The sequence below is a fragment of the Salvelinus namaycush genome, chromosome 5, assembly GCF_016432855.1.
Source record: "Salvelinus namaycush isolate Seneca chromosome 5, SaNama_1.0, whole genome shotgun sequence".
Classification (NCBI taxonomy): domain Eukaryota; kingdom Metazoa; phylum Chordata; class Actinopteri; order Salmoniformes; family Salmonidae; genus Salvelinus; species Salvelinus namaycush.
In genome coordinates this window covers 55,002,711-55,023,752 of record NC_052311.1, presented here as the reverse complement: position 1 = coordinate 55,023,752, position 21,042 = coordinate 55,002,711, and the positions used below count along the sequence as shown (strand labels likewise).

General features: G+C 46.8%; 1 protein-coding gene across 1 annotated transcript in view; it reads right to left on the bottom strand.

Annotated features, from left to right (window-relative positions):
• zfpm2a (zinc finger protein, FOG family member 2a) overlaps positions 1-21,042 on the bottom strand; it is a 146,916-nt gene that overhangs the window by 55,512 nt on the left and 70,362 nt on the right. The window contains exon 4 of the mRNA XM_038994537.1: positions 12,640-12,764. Within this exon, the coding sequence (XP_038850465.1) occupies positions 12,640-12,764 (125 nt within the window). The remainder of the gene's footprint in view (positions 1-12,639; positions 12,765-21,042) is intronic.

Below are 21,042 nucleotides of genomic sequence, written 5' to 3'. Positions count from 1 at the left end.
TACATGTGTGTGGGCGCACACCCGCATGCGCGCGGACGTCAGTGTGCGCGTCTGCCCCATCCGTACTCCACTCTCAAGTCCCACTGATTCTCCTTTCCAGCCATGTTGAATCCTCTTTCCTTATCAGGCAAGCCCAGGCCTGCATCAGGCTCTCCTTGCTATGACAGAGGCTACAACAATAGGCCTGCGATACCGCTGCTTAGCGCTGCGTTTCGAAGGGGAAACCTGCCACGGGCGCAGATTAACAACAACACACACACACACAAAAAATAGATTGCAGCCTCCAAAACAAAACATTTTTCAGAATGCCTTCTCTTGATTAATGAAGCAATGACAAGAAGAAAAATATAATTTCGGAGCAGAAAAATCCGCGCCACCACTTGTTCAAGTTTAGGGGGTAGCTAACAATAAACATATTGACGGGAGAGGGTGGGAACCGGGAGGAGATAAATGTCTGAGTGATGGCTTGAATAATTTCTGGTGCCTTTTTTGGAGCATGGACGGCAGGACCTCATTTCTCACCTTGTTCTAAATGACACTATAAAACCCCTCCTGGGTCTGACAGACACCACCTCTCTCCCAGCTGCAAATTAGGACAGTATCTTGTCATTTTCCTTTTTGTCTCCACTCTCTAGGTAAGACTCTCTGTTCACAACCAAAAGTCTACTCTTCTCAGAAAACACACACAATACTACAGACGATAAAGAATACTGTAGCAGCTAGCCTCAATCACTTGGTTGCAGTATATAATACACATATTTCTGACAAAATTCATGATAGAAATGTAGATTGAAACTAAAACAATGTCTTAATATCTTAATGTGAACACACACATTATTGATAAGAACATGACACAGGATTTGTCTCTGCACTTTGCTTCACATGTGACAACATTTCCACTGCCAGCTGCTTCCCTGATGTGGCTTCCTGTCTCTCCACTCAGAAACACATCACACCGGAGCAAATATTACAGACAATATAGCCTACAATATACAAAAACATTGTATCTTTCCTTCTGATATATAAGGAACAACAATAACACATGTAGTGTTCCCAGGATGTGACCAATAATTATATAAATTCACCTGCCTCCTGTTGTAGAAACATACCAGGTTTTCTGTCTGTTTTAGGGGTTGCCCTCAATACGTACACTGTCCTAAATATCTTTGTATCACTACCAACGGAGGGCTAAAGTAAAAAGATCAGCAGTCACTGAAACCAGGCCTTACAATAGACCTTTATAATGAGCATTATGAGCATAGAGCAGGAGGCTCCAGCCTCAGCAACACGCATCTAGAACAGACAGGTCTCCAAATCTGCAGCTTATTATTAGCCTGAATCAATTATCAACACCTAGAGACAGACCCCAGCTAACCACCACACTGGGGCCTACTCTGGCCCAGCCGTGGGCCTTTTTTCACATCCCGCTTTGTGTAATTACTACTTTTAAGACACCTGCTACTCAATAGCTTCGACACAGACATGTCATTTAGCCCTCGATTGCAGACATTTCTGTCTCAGTGTCGCTATTCATTTGGGTTAATTTGGGAGTGTTGGCTGGTTGGGCCGTGCGTGTCTGGGCTGGGCTGGCTGAATGTGCTTGTCGCTCACCTGGTTGTGTGGCGGGGCTGGCTGGTGTAATTGGAGTTTAATAGTCTGATTGATCAGGGGAAGAAGTGAGAGAAGTGAAGGATGAGGCTGAGCGCTGGCAGCTCCATCAGTCAGAGAGGAGAACCCTGCCCAACCCTGGGCAGAACAGAACACAACCAAACAGGGTACTGACAAGCTGGGGTTGCAGCTTTGGGCAGCTCACTTTCTATTTCTGTCTGGGCTCTCGCTCAATGGTTTCTCTCTCTCTCTCTCTCTGGTCTCTCTCCCTCTCTCTCTCTGGGCCCTCTCCCTCTCTCTCTCTGGGCCCTCTCCCTCGCCTCTCTCCCTCTATCTCTCTGGGCCCTCTGCCTCTCCCTCTCTCTCTATGTGACCTCTCCCTCTCTCTCTCTTCTCTCCCTTCACACACTATACAATACTCCAACCCTAGGCCATTACTTTGTTTGGACTTCAGTCCCTGAGTTCTTCTGGGATAAATGACTTTATTGAAAGAACATTCTATTTCTATGGTTGATACAACGCACTGAGAACCTGAAATCAGTTCAACGTATTCCGTGATTGACTTATCACTTATTTTTCTTTCTTTGAAGACAATATAAATTAGGAAAAAGGGACGGACATTTAGACCTAGTGTGATCATCTAACACCGATAAAGCATGAAGTACAACTTTGGTTGGCGTGTCTAATCATAGGTGTATGTGTTACGGTCGTCGTAATCCTCCTCCTCGGACGAGGAGGAGAGGCGAGAAGGATCAGACCAACACGCAGAGTGGAAAGTGGTCATCTTTTAATTCACGTAGACTAAACACTTAATGTACAAAACAACAAACGTGACACCGTGTGGTACTAACACAGACACGCGATACAAACACCCACAAAACACACGTGAATCCCAGGCTGCCTAAGTATGATTCTCAATCAGGGACAACGATTGACAGCTGTCTCTGATTGAGAATCATACCCGGCCGAACACAAACATCCCAACATAGAAAACAACACATCGACAACCCACCCCAACTCACGCCCTGACCAACTAAATAAATACAAGAAAAGGAAAAACAGGTCAGGAACGTGACATAACCCCCCCCCCCTTAAGGTGCGAACTCCGGGCGCACCAGCATAAAGTCTAGGGGAGGGTCTGGGTGGGCGTCTGTCCACGGTGGCGGCTCTGGCGCTGGTCGTGGTCCCCACCCCACCATAGTCAAACCCCGCTTCCTTGGCCTCCTCCCAATGACCACCCTCCATGTCAATCCCACTCTACCAAAGGGCAGCACCGGACTGAGGGGCAGCACCGGACTGAGGGGCAGCACCAGACTGAGGGGCGGATCCTGGCTGGCTGGCTCTGGCGGATCCTGGCTGGCTGGCTCTGGCGGATCCTGGCTGGCTGGCTCTGGCGGATCCTGGCTGGCTGGCTCTGGCGGATCCTGGCTGGCTGGCAGCTCCTGACTGGACGGCTCTGGCAGCTCCTGGCTGGACGGCTCTGGCAGCTCCTGGCTGGACGGCTCTGGCAGCTCCTGGCTGGACGGCTCTGGCAGCTCCTGGCTGGACGGCTCTGGCAGGTCCTGGCTGGACGGCTCTGGCTGGTCCTGGCTGGACGGCTCTGGCTGGTCCTGGCCGGACGGCTCTGGCTGGTCCTGGCCGGACGGCTCTGGCTGGTCCTGGCCGGACGGCTCTGGCTGGTCCTGGCCGGACTGCTCTGGCTGGTCCTGGCCGGACTGCTCTGGCTGGTCCTGGCCGGACGGCTCTGGCTGGTCCTGGCCGGACGGCTCTGGCTGGTCCTGGCTGGACGGCTCTGAAGGCTCAGTACAGACGGACAGCGCTGGGCAGGCAGACAGTTCAGACAGCGCTGGGAAGGCAGGCAGTTCAGACAGCGCTGGGAAGGCAGGCAGTTCAGACAGCGCTGGGAAGGTGGGAGCAGCTGGAGAGAGAACCCGGAGAGACAGCCTGGTGCGGGGGGCTGCCACCGGTGGACTGGTACGTGGAGGTGGCACCGGGTATACCGGACCGTGAAGGAGGACACGCGCTCTTGAGCACCGAGCCTCCCCAACCCTACCAGGTTGAATGGTCCCCGTAGCCCTGCCAGTGCGGCGAGGTGGAATAGCCCGCACTGGGCTATGCTGGCGAACCGGGGACACCATCTGTAAGGCTGGTGCCATGTATGCCGGCCCGAGGAGACGTACTGGAGGCCAGATATGTTGGGCCGGCTTCATGGCACCCGGCTCGATGCCCAACCTAGCCCTACCAGTGCGGCGAGGTGGAATAGCCCGCACTGGACTAAGCACGCGTACTGGGGACACCGTGCGCTTTACCGCATAACACGGTGTCTGACCAGTACGACGCCCTCTCACTCCACGGTAAGCACGGGGAGTTGGCTCAGGTATCCTACCCGGCTTTGCCACACTCCTCGTGTGCCCCCCCCCCCCCAAGAAATTTTTGGGTCTGACTCTCGGGCTCCCAACCGCGTCGCCGCGCTGCCTCCTCATACCAGCGCCTCTCTGCCTTCGCTGCCTCCAGCTCCGCCTTGGGACGGCGATATTCCCCTGGCTGAGCCCAGGGTCCTTTGCCGTCCAGGATCTCCTCCCAAGTCCACGAGTCCTGTGTTTTCTTCCACTGCTGTTGTTGTTGCCGCCCTTCTCCACTCCGCTTGGTCCTGTGGTGGTGGGTGTTTCTGTTACGGCTGTCGAAGTCGTTCTCCTCCTCAGACGAGGAGGAGCATGGATCGGACCAACACGCAGAGTGGAAAGTGGTCATCTTTTAATTCACGTAGACTGAACACTTAATGTACAAAACAACAAACGTGACAAAACCGCAAACAGTCCCGTGTGGTACTAACACAGACACGAGATACAAACACCCACAAAACACACGTGAATCCCAGGCTGCCTAAGTATGATTCTCAATCAGGGACAATGATTGACAGCTGTCTCTGATTGAGAATCATACCCGGCCGAACACAAACATCCCAACATAGAAAACAACACATCGACAACCCACCCCAACTCACGCCCTGACTAAATAAATACAAGAAAAGGAAAAACAGGTCAGGAACGTGACAGTATGTGTCTGTTAACAGGTCCCTGTAGCAGCAGCAGGCTGTGTGTGGATAGCTACATTACCTCACAACAAACTCAGCACCCCTGCGGCCTGGGGCTGCTGCCACAGCCTTCCATCAGATGTGAAATCTGCTTTCCTCTTTGATAAAGGCTGGAGATGTGACCCTATCTCTGTCCTACAGATGTCCAGATTTCCTGTCAGGCTCTTCCACACAGGTTTTTCTCTCTCTCTTTCCTCTTGTCTGCTAGTCCTGCTGGACAACTGTAATGCACCACTGTTCTCCCACAGCATCATCCATCACTCCCTAGCCATAGAGACCCACAGTAGACCCGTAGGAGACCAATAGAGAGCCACAGTAGACCCATAGAAAGACACAGTAGACCCACAGTAGACGCATAGAGAGCCACAGTAGACCCATAGAGAGCCACAGTAAACCCACAGTAGACCCATAGAGACCCACAGTAGACCCATAGAGTGCCACAGTAGACCCATAGAGAGCCACAGTAGACCCATAGAGAGCCACAGTAAACCCACAGTAGACCCATAGAGACCCACAGTAGACCCATAGAGTGCCACAGTAGACCCATAGAGAGCCACAGTAGACCCATAGAGAGCCACAGCAGACCCATAGACCCATAGCAACCCACAGTAGACCCATAGAGAGCCACAGTAGACCCATAGAAACCCACCACAGAGCCACAGTAGACCCATAGAGACCCATAGAGATCACAGTAGACCCACAGTAGACCCATTGAGAACCACAGTAGACCCACAGTAGACCCATAGAGAGCCACAGTTGTCCCATAGAGACCCACATTAGACCCATAGAGACCCACAGTAGACCCATAGAGAGCCACAGTATACCCACAGTAGACCCATAGAGAGCCACAGCAGACCGACAGTAGACCCATAAAGATCACAGTAGACCCACAGTAGACCCATAGAGAGCCACAGTAGACCCACAGAGACCCACAATAGACCCATAGAGACCCACAGTAGACCCATAGAGAGCCACAGTAGACCCACAGTAGACCCATAGAGAGCCACAGCAGACCCATAGAGAGCCACAGTAGACCCATAGAGACCAACAACAGACCCACAGTAGACCCATAGAGACCCACCGCAGAGCCACGGTAGACCCATAGAGACCAACAATAGACCCATAAAGACACACCGCAGAGCCACAGTAGACCCATAGAGACCCACCGTAGCCCCATAGAGAGCCAAAGAGACCCACAGCAGACACACTGAGACCGATAGAGAACCACTGTAGACCCATAGAGAGCCACAGTAGACCCACAGAAGACCCATAGAGAGCCACAGTAGACCCATAGAGATCACAGTAGACCCACAGTAGACCCACAGAGAGCCACAGTAGACCCACAGAAGACCCATAGAGAGCCACAGTAGACCCATAGAGATCACAGTAGACCCACAGTAGACCCACAGAGAGCCACAGTAGACCCACAGTAGACCCATATAGAGCCACAGTAGACCCATAGAGAACTACAGTAGACCCACAGTAGACCCACAGTAGACCCACAATAGACCCATAGAGCCACAGTAGACCCACAGAGACCAACAACAGAGCCACAGTAGACCCATAGAGACCCACAGTAGACCCATAGAGAGTAACACCAGACCCACAGTACACCTATAGAGACCCACAGAGACCCACAGAAGACCCTCTGAGACCCACATCAGACCCACAGTAGACCCATAGAGAGCCACAGTGGACCCATAGAGATCACAGTAGACCCACAGTAGACCCATATAGAGCCAAAGTAGACCCATAGAGAACTACAGTAGACCCACAGTAGACCCACAGTAGACCCATAGAGCCACAGTAGACCCACAGAGACCAACAACAAAGCCACAGTAGACCCATAGAGACCCACAGTAGACCCATAGAGAGTAACAACAGACCTACAGTACACCTATAGAGACCCACAGAGACCCACAGAAGACCCTCTGAGACCCACATCAGACCCACAGTAGACCCATAGAGAGGCACAGTAGACCCATAGAGAGCCACTGCAGACCCACAGTAGACCCAAAGAGAGCCACAGTAGACCCATAGAGACCCACAGCAGAGCCACAGTAGACCCACTGAGATCCACAGTATACCCATGGAGACCCACATTAGACACATAGAGAGCCCCAGTAGGTCCATAGAGACCCACCACAGAGCCACAGTAGACCCATAGAGACCAACAGTAGACCCATAGAGACCCACAGCAGACACACTAAGACCGATAGAAAACCACAGTAGACCCACAGAGAGCCACAGTAGACCCACAGTAGACCCATATAGAGCCACAGTAGACCCATAGAGAACTACAGTAGACCCACAGTAGACCCACAGTAGACCTGTAGAGCCACAGTAGACCCACAGAGACCAACAACAGAGCCACAGTAGACCCATAGAGACCCACAGTAGACCCATAGAGAGTCACAACAGACCCACAGTACACCTATAGATACCCACAGAAAACCCTCTGAGACCCACATCAGACCCACAGTAGACCCACAGTAGACCCACAGAGAGCCACAGCAGACCCACAGTTGACCCATAAAGATCACAGTAGACCCACAGATAGCCACAGCAGACCCGCAGTAGACCCATAGAGAGCCACAGAGACCCACAGCAGACACACTGAGACCGATAGAGAACCACTGTAGACCCATAGAGAGCCACAGTAGACCCACAGTAGACCAATAGAGAGTCACAACAGACCCACAGTACACCTATAGAGACCCACAGAAGACCATCTGAGACCCACATCAGACCCACAGTAGACCCATAGAGAGCCACAGTAGACCCACAGTAGACCCATAGAGATCACAGTAGACCCACAGTAGACCCACAGTAGACCCATATAGAGCCACAGTAGACCCATAAAAAACTACAGAAGACCCACAGTAGACCCACAGTAGACCCATAGAGCCACAGTAGACCCACAGAGACCAACAACAGAGCCACAGTAGACCCATAGAGAGTCACAACAGACGCACAGTACACCTATAGAGACCCACAGAGACCCATAGAAGACCCTCTGAGACCCACATCAGACCCACAGTAGACCCATAGAGAGCCACAGTAGACCCACAGTAGACCCACAGAAGACCCATAGAGATCACAGTAGACCCACAGTAGACCCACAGAAGACCCATAGAGAGCCACAGTAGACCCACAGTAGACCCATAGAGACCCACAGTAGACCCATAGAGAGCCACAGTAGACCCACAGAGACCCACAATAGACCCATAGAGACCCAGAGTAGACCCATAAAGAGCCACAGTAGACCCACAGTAGACCCATAGAGAGCCACAGTAGACCCATAGAGAGCCACAGTAGACCCATAGAGAACCACAGTAGACCCACAGTAGACCCATAGAGAGCCACAGTAGACCCATAGAGACCCACAGCAGAGCCACAGTAGACACATAGAGAGTCACAACAGACCCACAGTACACATATAGAGACCCACAGAGACCAACAACAGACCCTCTGAGACCCACATCAGACCCACAGTAGACCCATAGAGAGCCACAGTAGACCCACAGTAGACCCATAGAGAGCCACAGCAGACCCACAGTAGACCCATAAAGATCACAGTAGACCCACAGTAGACCCACAGTAGACCCATAAAGGTAACAGTAGACCCACAGAGAGACACAGTAGACCCATAGAGATCCACAGTAGAGCCACATTAGACCCACAGAGACCCACAATATACCCATACAGACCCACAGTAGACCCATAGAGAGTCACAGTAGACCCATAGAGACCCACAGTAGACCCACAGTAGACCCACAGTAGACCCATAGCGACTCACAGTAGACCCATAGAGAGCCACAGTAGACCCATAGAGACCCACAACAGAGCCACAGTAGACTCATAGAGACCCACAGTAGACCCATAGAGAGTCACAACATACCCACAGTACACCTATAGAGACCCACAGAGACCCACAGAAGACCCTCTGAGACCCACATCAGACCCACAGTAGACCCATAGAGAGCCACAGTGGACCCATAGAGATCACAGTAGACCCACAGTAGACCCACAGAGACCCACATCAGACCCACAGTAGACCCATAGAGACCCAAAGTAGACCCATAGAGACCCACATCAGACCCACAGTAGACCCACTGAGAGCCACAGCAGACCCACAGTACACCCATAGAGACCCACAGTAGACTTACCGAGAGCCACAGTAGATGGGACCGCCCGGTCCCTCTGGCTGCTGCCTCTGTCTGGCTCTGGGGACCAGCACTACAGACTCACCACCTCTCACCAGACTATGGAATGGATGTGGTTGGATAACCCAAGCTGACATGATGTAGTGGTAAAAAAAAAGGTAGGTAGCTCTCTTTTATATCAGGGTTCAGCTAGAACTGCAAACTGTATTGTTAGGGGATCTGAAAAACCCTGATCAGCCAATGGGAAATTTGGAATATATGCATAATTATTTGACTACATGTACTGTACATATGAGTGAAAATAGCTGTAAGTTGTAGGGCCGGGATGATACCAGTATCGCTATACTCGTAAGTATCGTGGTAAGAAAACAAAACAGCCCTAATGTTAGAAACAGACACCATTATTTTTTTAATTTTACTAGGCAAGTCAGTTAAGAACAAATTCTTATTTTCAATGATGGCCTAGGAACAGTGGGTTAACTGCCTTGTTCAGGGGCAGAACAACAGATTTTTACCTTGTCAGCTCAGGGATTTGATCTAGCAACCTTTCTGTTACCAGTCCAACGCTCTAACCACTAGGCTACCTGCCACCCCATTATGCTGTCATCCAGAGTCACATTGATTTCTTTTCAGCTATAACACACAACATTTTACACAGCAGGAGTTAGGTCTGCTTTGTGTTTACATTTTTGCCATGGAAAAAATATTGCGATACTGATATCGTCCCGGCCCTAGTAGTCCGTTAGTTTACTCCAATCAGGGGAGGTGGTAGTGTAAAACAAAAAAACGTGGGGATTAGAAATGATGCAAACAATTCAATTCATAGAACCATAAATCGATCCTCAATATTAAAGCTGATCTAGCTTTGTTCAGCCCCCCCCAAAAAGTAAACGCTGACCGCCGTTACTGGTGAATAAAGTAACACCAGTAACCAAATAATTTTCTCGCAATAAATGGGTAAACACTTGCTCAAAATAAAAAAAGGTGCATAAACTGTGTTTATCCTACACTACACCACTGGTGATGAGAAACCTTGCCTGAGACCTGAAGAATCGCATTAGCTCCTCCATCTTGAATCCTAGGCTTTAGCTCAGCTAGCTAACACAGTTTGCATGCAGTTACCACTCGTCCCCTCTGACTCCTGAACACTACGCTCCTCATTGGTGTAATCATCAGACTCACATGACAACTGGCAAGCCTTGACAATCTCTGCTACTACTATGATGGACAGCACCACAAGTGCAAGCTTTATGGAATAATCACAATGAATCTCTGCATCGTGGGACTTTTTCAAGTGGTGAGACCGCATGACTTACAGTATTAGCTAAGTTTGAATGTATGCTACAATCATGGAAGACGCCTTGATCTAGATACAGAAGTCTGCGAGTGACGTGTCTGAAAGACCCTTTTCGATTCCATCGAGGGCATATCAATATCACACAAGAAGGTCACGTGTTTCCAGCTTGGATTTCAAAGTGTGAGAGAGAAAGACAGGTGACGTTAATGCCTTAGAGTGCCATTGGGTAATTCATTCACCTCTGTGGTTTCACAATCTAACACAGAGAGAAGAGATTTAATAGTCCCTAGAGGTCATACTTCATGAGAATGACTGAGAGCCCCTCTTGGGTGAATGAAGTAGAGACCCATGAAACAATCAGGGTTTATTTCTGCCTTCAAATGCTTTATACTGCCTTCCTGACCCTGTAGAGGAACACGAGGCTGGTCTGACATGCATCAAAACTACCCAGCTTTCTCTTTTCTTTCTCCCTCACATTGCTCTTTTCTCTTAGTCCCTATTTTATTTAACCTCCTAAGGCTTTCTCTGGTTGGGTGAGACATTAGAGCTGGTTTCTGTCTTTAAATGGCAGTATATTGTTAAGACGCAGAATACAACTAAGTCCCTTTCCTCCCTCACTAGAAAACAAGAGCTAAAATACCTTTCTGGGGAAGTTGCCAATGGGGTTTTTACAGTACTACTGTATATATACAAGCAAAACTGCTTAATGACCAGGTGGTTGGTAATACAAGCCGTGCACTGTAAGATGAGTCCCTGATGGAAATAGCAGAGAATTTATTGCCAGCTTTCTTGTTTATCTATAGGTTTGGCGAATATGAAGTATGTTCGTATCACAGTAAAACAGGCAGCTCAATAAAACCAAAATACGTTACTCGAGTTCAGCTAGGCTTTAATGAGGTATTGTGTGAAGTTGCTAACAGCCAGCAGCTCATTTGAGAGATGACTGAGACTAAGAGAAGAGAGAGGAGAGGAGGGCAAGCAGCGAAGCATAGCATATGTACCCATGAGAATAGACACAGACAGGAGAGATCCTTAAAGGCAATATGCCAGAGAGCTCTTCCTCTACCTTTAATTGAGAGAAGATGTTATATTCTTTGTAACCCCTCCACAACCCATTACAGGTGAAGCCTAGCACCTGGCTCAGTTAGACGCCTGAAGATAGGAGGATTCAGGATTCAGGCGAAGGCAGAGGGCTGTAACTAACAATCTAGAACATTACAATATTGTCCAACAGCTCAGTCTCTTAGAATGTCAACAGTTTTAAATGTAGTTAGTTCAGCACGCAGCGTAACTATATCTTAACTTCCTTTTTATGAAGTATACAAATGTAGGAAACCTTTAGTACAAATACTCTGATAACTGCATCTCAACCATATGAGGATGCATTTGACACTACTTGTTCACTCTGAGGGCAATAGACTGTCACATTGGCTACCCACCTTTCATGTAAATTCATGCAAAAATGGAAGAGAACTATATTTGCATGTCATGCACAGTAGTGGCTTGAGGTGCTCATCCTTAGAATCACTCTTTGCTTGAGGATAACAGGCCTGGACCCGAAAAGAGTCCATATTTCATGGTTAGATGAAATATTTAAAGCCATTGATGACTTTAGAACCGTGAGGGGAGCTTAGAAAACAGTCAGAAACAGCTCAGAGAATGATTTAATAAAGTTATAGCGTTAAAGAAATCCGTGAGAACGGGCAGGGCCTCTGAGTCTAAAATCCTTGTGGACTTTTCCTTATGTTTCTTAACAGGATGAATGTGAGATTGGTTACAATTTTTAATAAGAATTTTCTTAATTAATCCAAATGAAAATGAAATATCAAAACCCTGGAGAACTCGTCGTTTCACCAGAGCACCAGGTCAACATATTTTCCAGCCGTTAAAGAGGAACTTCACTGGGATGTCTTAAGACAAGTGGGGCCAGCTGATTGGTGTAAAGCTGGGGTGAGAATAGCAACATCAAATATAATGGATCGTTAGTTCATTGAATCGAGGGTCTGGACTCAAATGTCTTTTTTACCAATTAAAGTGTTTAGTCGTAAAATATGCAGATTAAATGGTTGAAATGAATGCACATCAAAGCCTTTTGTGGGGGGAAATTTGATCCCTGAACAGTCAACTCTATGGGTCTAACTGTCATGGGAATTGGTTGCCTCCTCCTTCAAGTTGACTAGGCTTTACCCCTACCCACTCACTCTCACTGTATTGTATTGGTGGAAGGAACTTGCTAGTAGGCTGGCGGGCAAGGCCTCTAAGAACGACAGATGACTGGTGAACTAAAAACACAAACTTTTTTTTTTTTTTTAGCAAAGTAAAGGTTAGGTTATGGACCAAAGTCTTGAGAAAAAGGGTGACAGATAATTTGGTGGTATTCTCTGTTTTTTCATATTCCCAGAGCAGCCCCAGTAACAATGTGACTCTGACAGAATAAGTGAAAGAAAGAGACAGACATTAAAAGCATGACCTACCATGCCGCTGCCATCGATGTTCATCTCGATCTTCCCGTTGAAAGGTCCCCACGTGGTTCCCACAGGGAGCTGCTGCCGGCTGTGGATCCGACGCTCTCCATCCTTGTGGAACGCATCCAGCTCTCCTATAAAACACCAAGCATCCAAACAGTCATCATATCATAAAACACCAAGAATCTCAAAACAGTCAGCCAAATCCTCCAGTTCCCTAGAAAACACAGTAATTAGTATCATTTTTCCTTAAATACACCTCAAAGATCATTGCAAAAGTGCTCCTCTTTCTTTTTCTGGGATACTGTAGCCATCTTGTGAAGTGTCCTGGTATTTGGCTTTATTTGTTGACCATTATCCATTAATTTTGTATTTTTTATTGTTACATGCACAAGATAGGTGCAGCGAAATGTGTTGTTTTACAGGGTCAGCCATAGTAGGACGGCACCCCTGGAGCAAATGAAGGTTAAGTGCCTTGCTCAAGGGCACATTGACAGATTACTATTTCTTTCCCCATGCATATAGATCTACAGTCCCTCGTGTTCATAAAACAGTAAACAGTGCAGGTTAAGCCCTCTGCTAATAAAGCCAAAATAATCAGGAGTGAATCCATCATCATCATCAGTTGGAGGGTTTCAAATCAAAACAAATCAAAACAACAGGCCGGTAACCTTGCCTGAAAGGTGTCTTCTCTAGAGATAATCTCTGTGAGACATCGCAGGGCCAGGCTCAGTGACTGGCAGGCAGCGAGAGAGGCAGCGGATTGATCCAGGAAGAAGCTAGGCCCCTTGTTAGTGCTGTGCACAGCTACACTTAATGAACTGTGTAACAGGATAGCACTGTTAGCGCAGCTAGCTAAAACACCCCCGCTATCTTATCTCTTAGATTCAGTGTACTTTCTTGGGACAGTGATGAATAAAATAGTTATGATAATTGGGGCCGTAGCGTGGTCACCGCTGGGTTTCTGGGGGGGAGGAAAGTCATGCAGGCCTCTCAAGTGCACATTTCCGCCCGGTCGCCTTGACAACCTCTGAGTGCCCTGGTTGGAGGATTTAGACCCTCAACCCCCTCAAGCACTATCTGCTTTATCTTCCTGTGAACGTCTACTCTCCCTCTGACTGAACCCAAGTGTTATGATTGTCTTCAGCACTCTAACTTATCACCCTTTTATTGAGGCACATTTTCATATAATCTTCCCGCCTTTGTTACTGTAAAGTGAATGCAATATACAGTACGGCACAATCTAAACAGACCCAGAAGGTATTCATGTATTTCTCAAATGTGATACGTTCTTATTGTAGTTACCGCACATGTATGAACCGTACATTTAGTTTGCAACATTTATTTTAACCTAGATGTGCACTGATGTTGTAGCTAATCAGTATTCTGGGCATGTATTCCATGCATGTTGAGTGAAGTGAAATGATCACTGAACTTTATAATAACACTCCTGTGATATAATGACCTATTCAGACGAGGTCTATACTGTAAATATCAGCCTTGTATCAGTGACACGCTATTGTGTCAGTCTGTTTGTATGGAAATGCTTTCATCTAATGTGCTCCTTCTCATGCATAAACAACATTGGGTGACGGGTGGCTACGCTAACAATAGGCTACGTTGCTGTTGTTTCCTAAAGATCACACACACCTGGGTCACATCACACCCTGGAGTCAGGAAGAGTTCTCTTCAGAAATACTTCATTCTCTTTTGATGCCATCAGCTACACCCTCCACTATAAAATACACCTGCATTTCAAGAACATTACAGCCCGAACAATTACTTGATGTTGGACAAATGTACAAATATATGCCAAAACTAGAATCAAACAGAGTAATATTCTCATCTCAATACTCTAAACGTTCCTTTCTGTATGATACCAATGACACCACTGCCTACTGTATGTCCAGACAGGCTACTAAACTTTATTTTGTGGAAGAATTAACTCGGATGATTATCTCTCTCCTCCTCCTCTCTGTCTGTTGCCCACTGCGTTACTGACGGTGTGGTGGAAGGTGGCTAAGCTCATTAAGAGAGAAATGATTAAACATTGGAGCACAGCTGGCCACCATCAGAGGCAGCAGGCTCCCTCAGTGCGATGCAAGGGAGAAGGAGCGCATGCAGCCACCGCTTGATGCATTCTGTCTGTCCTCTGATAAGAGCGAGGCCCTTTAACCACTTGGATGCTAGTTCCTGTTTAGCCCTGTTGACACACCGACCGCTAGCTACAGCCATCCCCAGCGGGCGGGTAGTCTCTCTCTCTTTCTCTGTCTCTCTTTCCCCCTCTCGCTCTCTCTCCCCCTCCCCTCTCTCTAGTTGATACAAGATGGGGGGATGGGAGTAGTAGGTGTGTGAGAGAGAAGGGAGAGGGGGGTACAATTCAATTGGAGGTTTGAGGTCCTCATACAGTGTCTGTGTGCCAGTTGTTTGTGTCCCGTACCAAATGTTGCCTGAGGACCTTGGCTTCCAGCTGGTGTGTCACATCTGTTGCAGATACAATCCTCCGACCTCAACAAAAACACCAGCTGAAAAATAATAAGCCTTCATACTTTATCTCTCCATTTGCCACCAGCATTTAGGAGTCCACTATCTATAGATAAAGAATATATAGATATGCATTATGATAACAGACAACTGGTTTTATCTAAATGGGGTCTGTGGACAGTCTATACTCCCTGATATCTATGTTATGTTGGATGGTCAGAGCGAAGAAGCCTCCTTTGGAAAATCTTTAGCCCAGCCAAAATGAACACTCTTTGTCAAACGTTTCCTCTCTGAGGTACTGAGACTATTTTAAAAGACTACAACTCAAGTGCCAAAACTCTCACCTTCTCACTCTGCTCATACCTTAATAAACATTAATGACAAAGTAAAAAATAAACACTCACAGTATTGAACCCTTTCTCACAAATCAAAGACAAGGCCTGAAGAAAGAGTGGCCTTCAGTGAGCTCCAGTACAGGGGGCTCTGACAAACCCTACCCCACTCTGTCCCCCTCAACGTCGCTCAACACCCAATAGTGAAATGCCACGGTTCTTGGGCAAGAGGCAACTGATGATGTGACTAAAGAGTCCCCCCCCCCCCCTTCGATAAGATCATCATCTGTCGCTAGACTCTGGGGTCTGTTCCTGCTCTCTCTGGTCTCCACTGATACTTGGCAGCCCAATGAATGTTCCTTTGTGTGTGGAGAGATCCTCCTCAGATAGCACCCAAGATGCTCCACACTGGCATCTGTTTGTTTTGCTGTTATGCGGACAGAGGGACAGAGAGAAAGAGGAATAGGGAACCTCATCGTCTCTCTCTGCGTCTCTCTTCACTGGCATAGCTCAGAATGCTAATGAGCAGTGTCTCAGTGGCAGGGTGCCATCTTGGTGTGATTTAAAGAATAGATGGTGGAGGGGTGGGAGAGAGGGAGAGCGAGAGACAGACACCACAAAGCTGAACCCATCACCTCTTTTTTAAATCCACTATTAGATCTCCAATAACATGACCTGTTGTTTAAAATGAAGAACATTTGCCCTCACCTCCATTCAAGTGGTATCTATATAGGTACAGTCCACATACAGTAACACCGTAGTTCAATCCATGTGAGCCAGTGAAGTATGTTCTGAATGGTGGGTGCAGTAGGTTCAGTAGTAAACAATCACTCAACCATAAGATCACTTTCTATGTGGCAATGTGGCATTCAAGGGACTCAGAATGTTACCACAGAAATGTTACCACAGAAATGTTACCACAAAATCTCAATGTATAAATGTTTGAACACTATGGTGGATTCCTAGTGGTTGATGATGGATAGACTTTGTATTCAAATTTTCTTCCATATAATAATGTACTCCACATCTCCTGGTGTGGAACTTCATCCAATTTGGATTTAACTTAATATAATTTCTCTACAGTGAGGGTCATAAATGACAAATGACAGTGTTAGGTGGCTGCAGATTAACAGTAGTTTGACTGTAGCCATTTAAAACATGAATATTAGTTCAGTGACCAACTGAAAACTAAGACTTACCTTGGTCGCCTATACACATTCTAGTTATATGTATTTATACATAAATAAATCCTATTTCCATGGTTAAATATTTTTTCAACTAATAAAACCACTTTCCTACTATCCCTTGAATGTAACAATTGGAAACAAAATACAATCCAATGTAATATTTTTTGCTTAAAAACAACAATTCACTGGATATTCACTGGATATCATAAAATGGTAACAATTGAAACCATGTCAATCTATGTAGAGAGGTGTACAGTAGAGTAAGAGACTGCTGTGACAACGTTCAATAATAACCCCATGTCTGTCAGTTCAGAGACGCAGCTATCACAACCATCGCTATTGACGGAACAGGTTATAGAAGTGCCAAATGGGATACAAATGAATATACCACATGGAGCATATAGAGGGTGAAATGGAACGTACAGTATCTCTCCACAAAAGGTGCTACATCTCTAAAGGAGCAGAGATGTGATATGAAATGTTACAGCTGAAGGAGAAATGCCAGTGCGCCTTGATAAGAGAGCGATGAACTTTCCTCCCCTTCCCCTAAACCTCCATTATCAGGTCCAAGAGAACAAAATGCATCATTTATAACCCAGAGCAGCACTATTATCTCTGGGCAAGACACTTGTTTTAAAACACAGATGGACCTTTTCCCTCCTCCTCCTCTCCCTCTCTCCCAGACGAGAACCCCCTGCTTGTCTGGCTCACACCCTCCGTTTGAGCAGCGGGAGGGAGGGGAAACTTGACCATTTTGGGAGAGCAAGTTTCCTAGACAACCGCATGTGCTTGGCTAAGAGGAAGGGGTGCAGGGAAAGGGTTGGCCCCTATAGGTCAGCCTTGTTTTGAGGACACTCCTATAGGTCAGCCTTGTTTTGAGGACACTCCTATAGGTCAGTCTTATACACCATATTACTGTCCTGCTAATGTTCCTGGACCTTGTAGGCTAAACTGCTGAGAAAACTGTTCCAAATGGTTGTCCAATCAGTCAAGCTATTTGTATAGCTATTTTTTATTTAACCTTTATTTATCTACGCAAGTCAGTTAAGAATAAATTCTTATTTACAAATGTACAATTTTTCCAAAAGGAAAAAGGCCTCCTGCGGGGACGTGGGCTGGGATAAAATAAATAAATAATAATATAGGACAAAACACACATCACGACAGGAGAGACAACACAACACTACATAAAGAGAGACCTAAGACAACAACATAGCATGGCAGCAACACATGACAACACAGCATGGTAGCAACACAACAGGACAACAACATGGTAGGCTAGATGCAGTTATTTCGAAATCAATATGCATTCAAAATGCCAGGCTTTTGAGAGGTTATTCAAATGACATAGGCTATTCACTGCCCTTTACAGACTAGACTAGAGTTTTGCACTCACTTGAAAACAATCATAACATTCTTCATAAGCTTCTAACTTAGGCTATAGGCTACATCTCAAGCCTGTCTGTCTTCATTGTTCTGTTTCGCAAGTACGCACCTTGCCTATCCGCTGTCATGGCTATTCCTTTTAAATCTTGTGGAGCCCCAGGAAAAGCCAGACTACAAAAGCTTGTTGGACACATTGGCTTATTTTCTTGAACGGGCAGGGAGTTGGAAAGGATACACCTATATTTTCCTATAGTATTCCTATCTCAACACAGGGCTACATCCTGACAAAATAGGCCTACACCATATGAGAGGCCTGATAATGTATATTTCTGGGCCCTCTAAACTGTAGGGAATAGACCCAAACTGATCAACATGGTTGCATAATCAGGCCTAGCCTGTATGCCTATGCGCTATTTCTGCATGAAACAAAACAGGAGGTGTGAGCGGTTATTCATATCAAAATCAAATCAAATGTTATTGGTCACATACACATGGTTAGCAGATGTTAATGCGAGTGTAGCAAAATGCTTGTGCTTCTAGTTCCAACAGTGCAGTAATATCTAACAAGTAATCTAACAATTCCCCAACAACTACCTAATACACACAAATCTGACAAGTAATCTAACAATTCCCCAACAACTACCTAATACACACAAATCTAAAGGGATGAATGAGAATATGTACATATAAGTATATGGATGAGCGATGGCTGAGCGGCATAGGCAAGGTGCAGTAGATGGTATAAAATACAGTATATACATGTGATATGAGTAATGTAAGATATGTAACATTATTAAAGTCACATTATTTAAAGTGGCATTGTTTAAAGTGACTAGTGATCCATGTATTAAAGTGTCCAGTGATTGGGTCTCATTGTAGGCAGCAGCCTCACTGAGTTAGTGATGGTTATTTAACAGTCTGATGGCCTTGAGATAGAAGCTGCTTTTCAATCTCTAGGTCCCAGCTTTGATGTACCTGTACTGACCTCGCCTTCTGGATGATAGCGGTGTGAACAGGCAGTGGCTCGGGTGGTTGTTGTCCTTGATGATCTTTTTGGCCTTCCTGTGACATTGGGTGCTGTAGGTGTCATGGAGGACAGGTAGTTTGCCCCCGGTGATGCGTTGTGCAGACCGCACCAGCCTCTGGAGAGCCTTGCGGTTGAGGGCGGTGCAGTTGCCGTACCAGGCTGTGATACAGTCCGACAGGATGCTCTCGATTGTGCATCTGTAAAAGTTTGTCAGGGTTTTGGGTGACAGGCCACATTTCTTCAGCCTCCTGAGGTTGAAGAGGCGCTGTTGCGCCTTCTTCACCACACTGTCTGTGTGGGTGGACCATTTCAGTTTGTCTGTGATGTGTACGCCCAGGAGCTTAAAACTTTCCACCTTCTCTGTACCTTCGATGTGGATAGGGGGGTGCTCCCTCTGCTGTTTCCTGAAGTCCACGATCATCTCCTTTGTTTTGTTGATGTTGAGTGAGAGGTTGTTTTCCTGACACCACACTCCTAGTGCCCTCACCTCCTCCCTGTAGACTGTCTCGTCGTTGTTGGTGATCAAGCCCACTACTGTTGTGTCATCTGCAAACTTGATGATTGACTTGGAGGCGTGCATTGCCACGCAGTCGTGGGTGAACAGGGAGTACAGGAGAGGGCTGAGCACACACCCTTGTGGGGCCCCAGTGTTGAGGGTCAGCGAAGTGGAGATGTTGTTTCCTACCTTCACCACCTGGGAGCGGCCCGTCAGAAAGTCCAGGACTCAGCCGCACAGGGAGGGGGTTGAGACCCAGGGCCTCCAGCTTGATGATGAGCTTGGAGGGTACTATGGTGTTGAATGCTGAGCTGTAGTCAATGAACAGCATTCTTACATAGGTATTCTTTTTGTCCAGATGGGATAGGGCAGTGTGCAGTGTGATGGCGATTGCGTCATCTGTGGATCTATTAGGGCGGTATGCAAACTGAAGTGGGTCTAGGGTGGCCGGTAAGGTGGCGGTGATATGATCCTTGACTCTCAAAGCACTTCATGATGACAGAAGTGAGTGCTACGGGGCGGTAGTCATTTAGTTCAGTTATCTTTGCCTTCTTGGGTACAGGAACAATGGTAGCCATCTTGAAGCATGTGGGTACAACAGACTGGGATAGGGAGCGATTAAATATGTCTGTAAACACACCAGCCAGCTGGTCTGCGCATGCTCTGAGGACGCGGCTACATCACAGTTTACACCCTCTGGACAATACTTGTGTATTCACTTGATAACAACAATACTTTCCTCATTGCATTGTGTTGTTATAGCCTAGGTATAATCATTTGGTCTAAAAACGTAGGCCTAGGCCTAATCAATAGTGGGGCTTTAAGTGCCCTGGAACCACAGAGCGCAGCCTGCAGGAACGCACTACTGATCTGCCATTTCAGAATCTGTTAACCTGTTTGGGCTGCAGGGGCAGTATTGAGTAGCCAGATAAAAGGTGCCCATTTCAAACGGCCTCGTACTCAATTCTTGCTCGTACAATATGCATATTATTATTACTATTGGATAGAAAACACTCTCTAGTTTCTAAAACCGTTTGAATTATATCTGTGAGTAAAACAGAACTCATTTGGCACAAACTTCCTGACCAGGAAGTGGAAAATCTGAAATCGATGCTCTCTTCTAGGTCCTGCCTATAAATGGGCATGATACGTATTAGTATACATGCACGTCATACACCTTCCCCTGGATGTCAAGAGGCTGTGAGAGAAGAAATGGAGTGTTTATCTTGGTCTGAGTTGGAATAAATCGTCTTGGAATGACGTGTCACCCATTTCCTGTTTTCAGGAAGGCGCGAGGTTGGACCTGGAATTGCCTTCTGAAAAGCTTTCGTTATAGGCGACTACTATCTCCAGCTTTGATTTTATTTGATACATGTGACAATATCATCGTAAAGTATGTTTTTTCAATATAGTTTTATTAGATTTTTGAAATTTATTCGGGACGTTAGGCGTGTTGCGTTGTGTGCCTTTGTTCAGAAAGGAGAGCTTCGCGCCACTTGG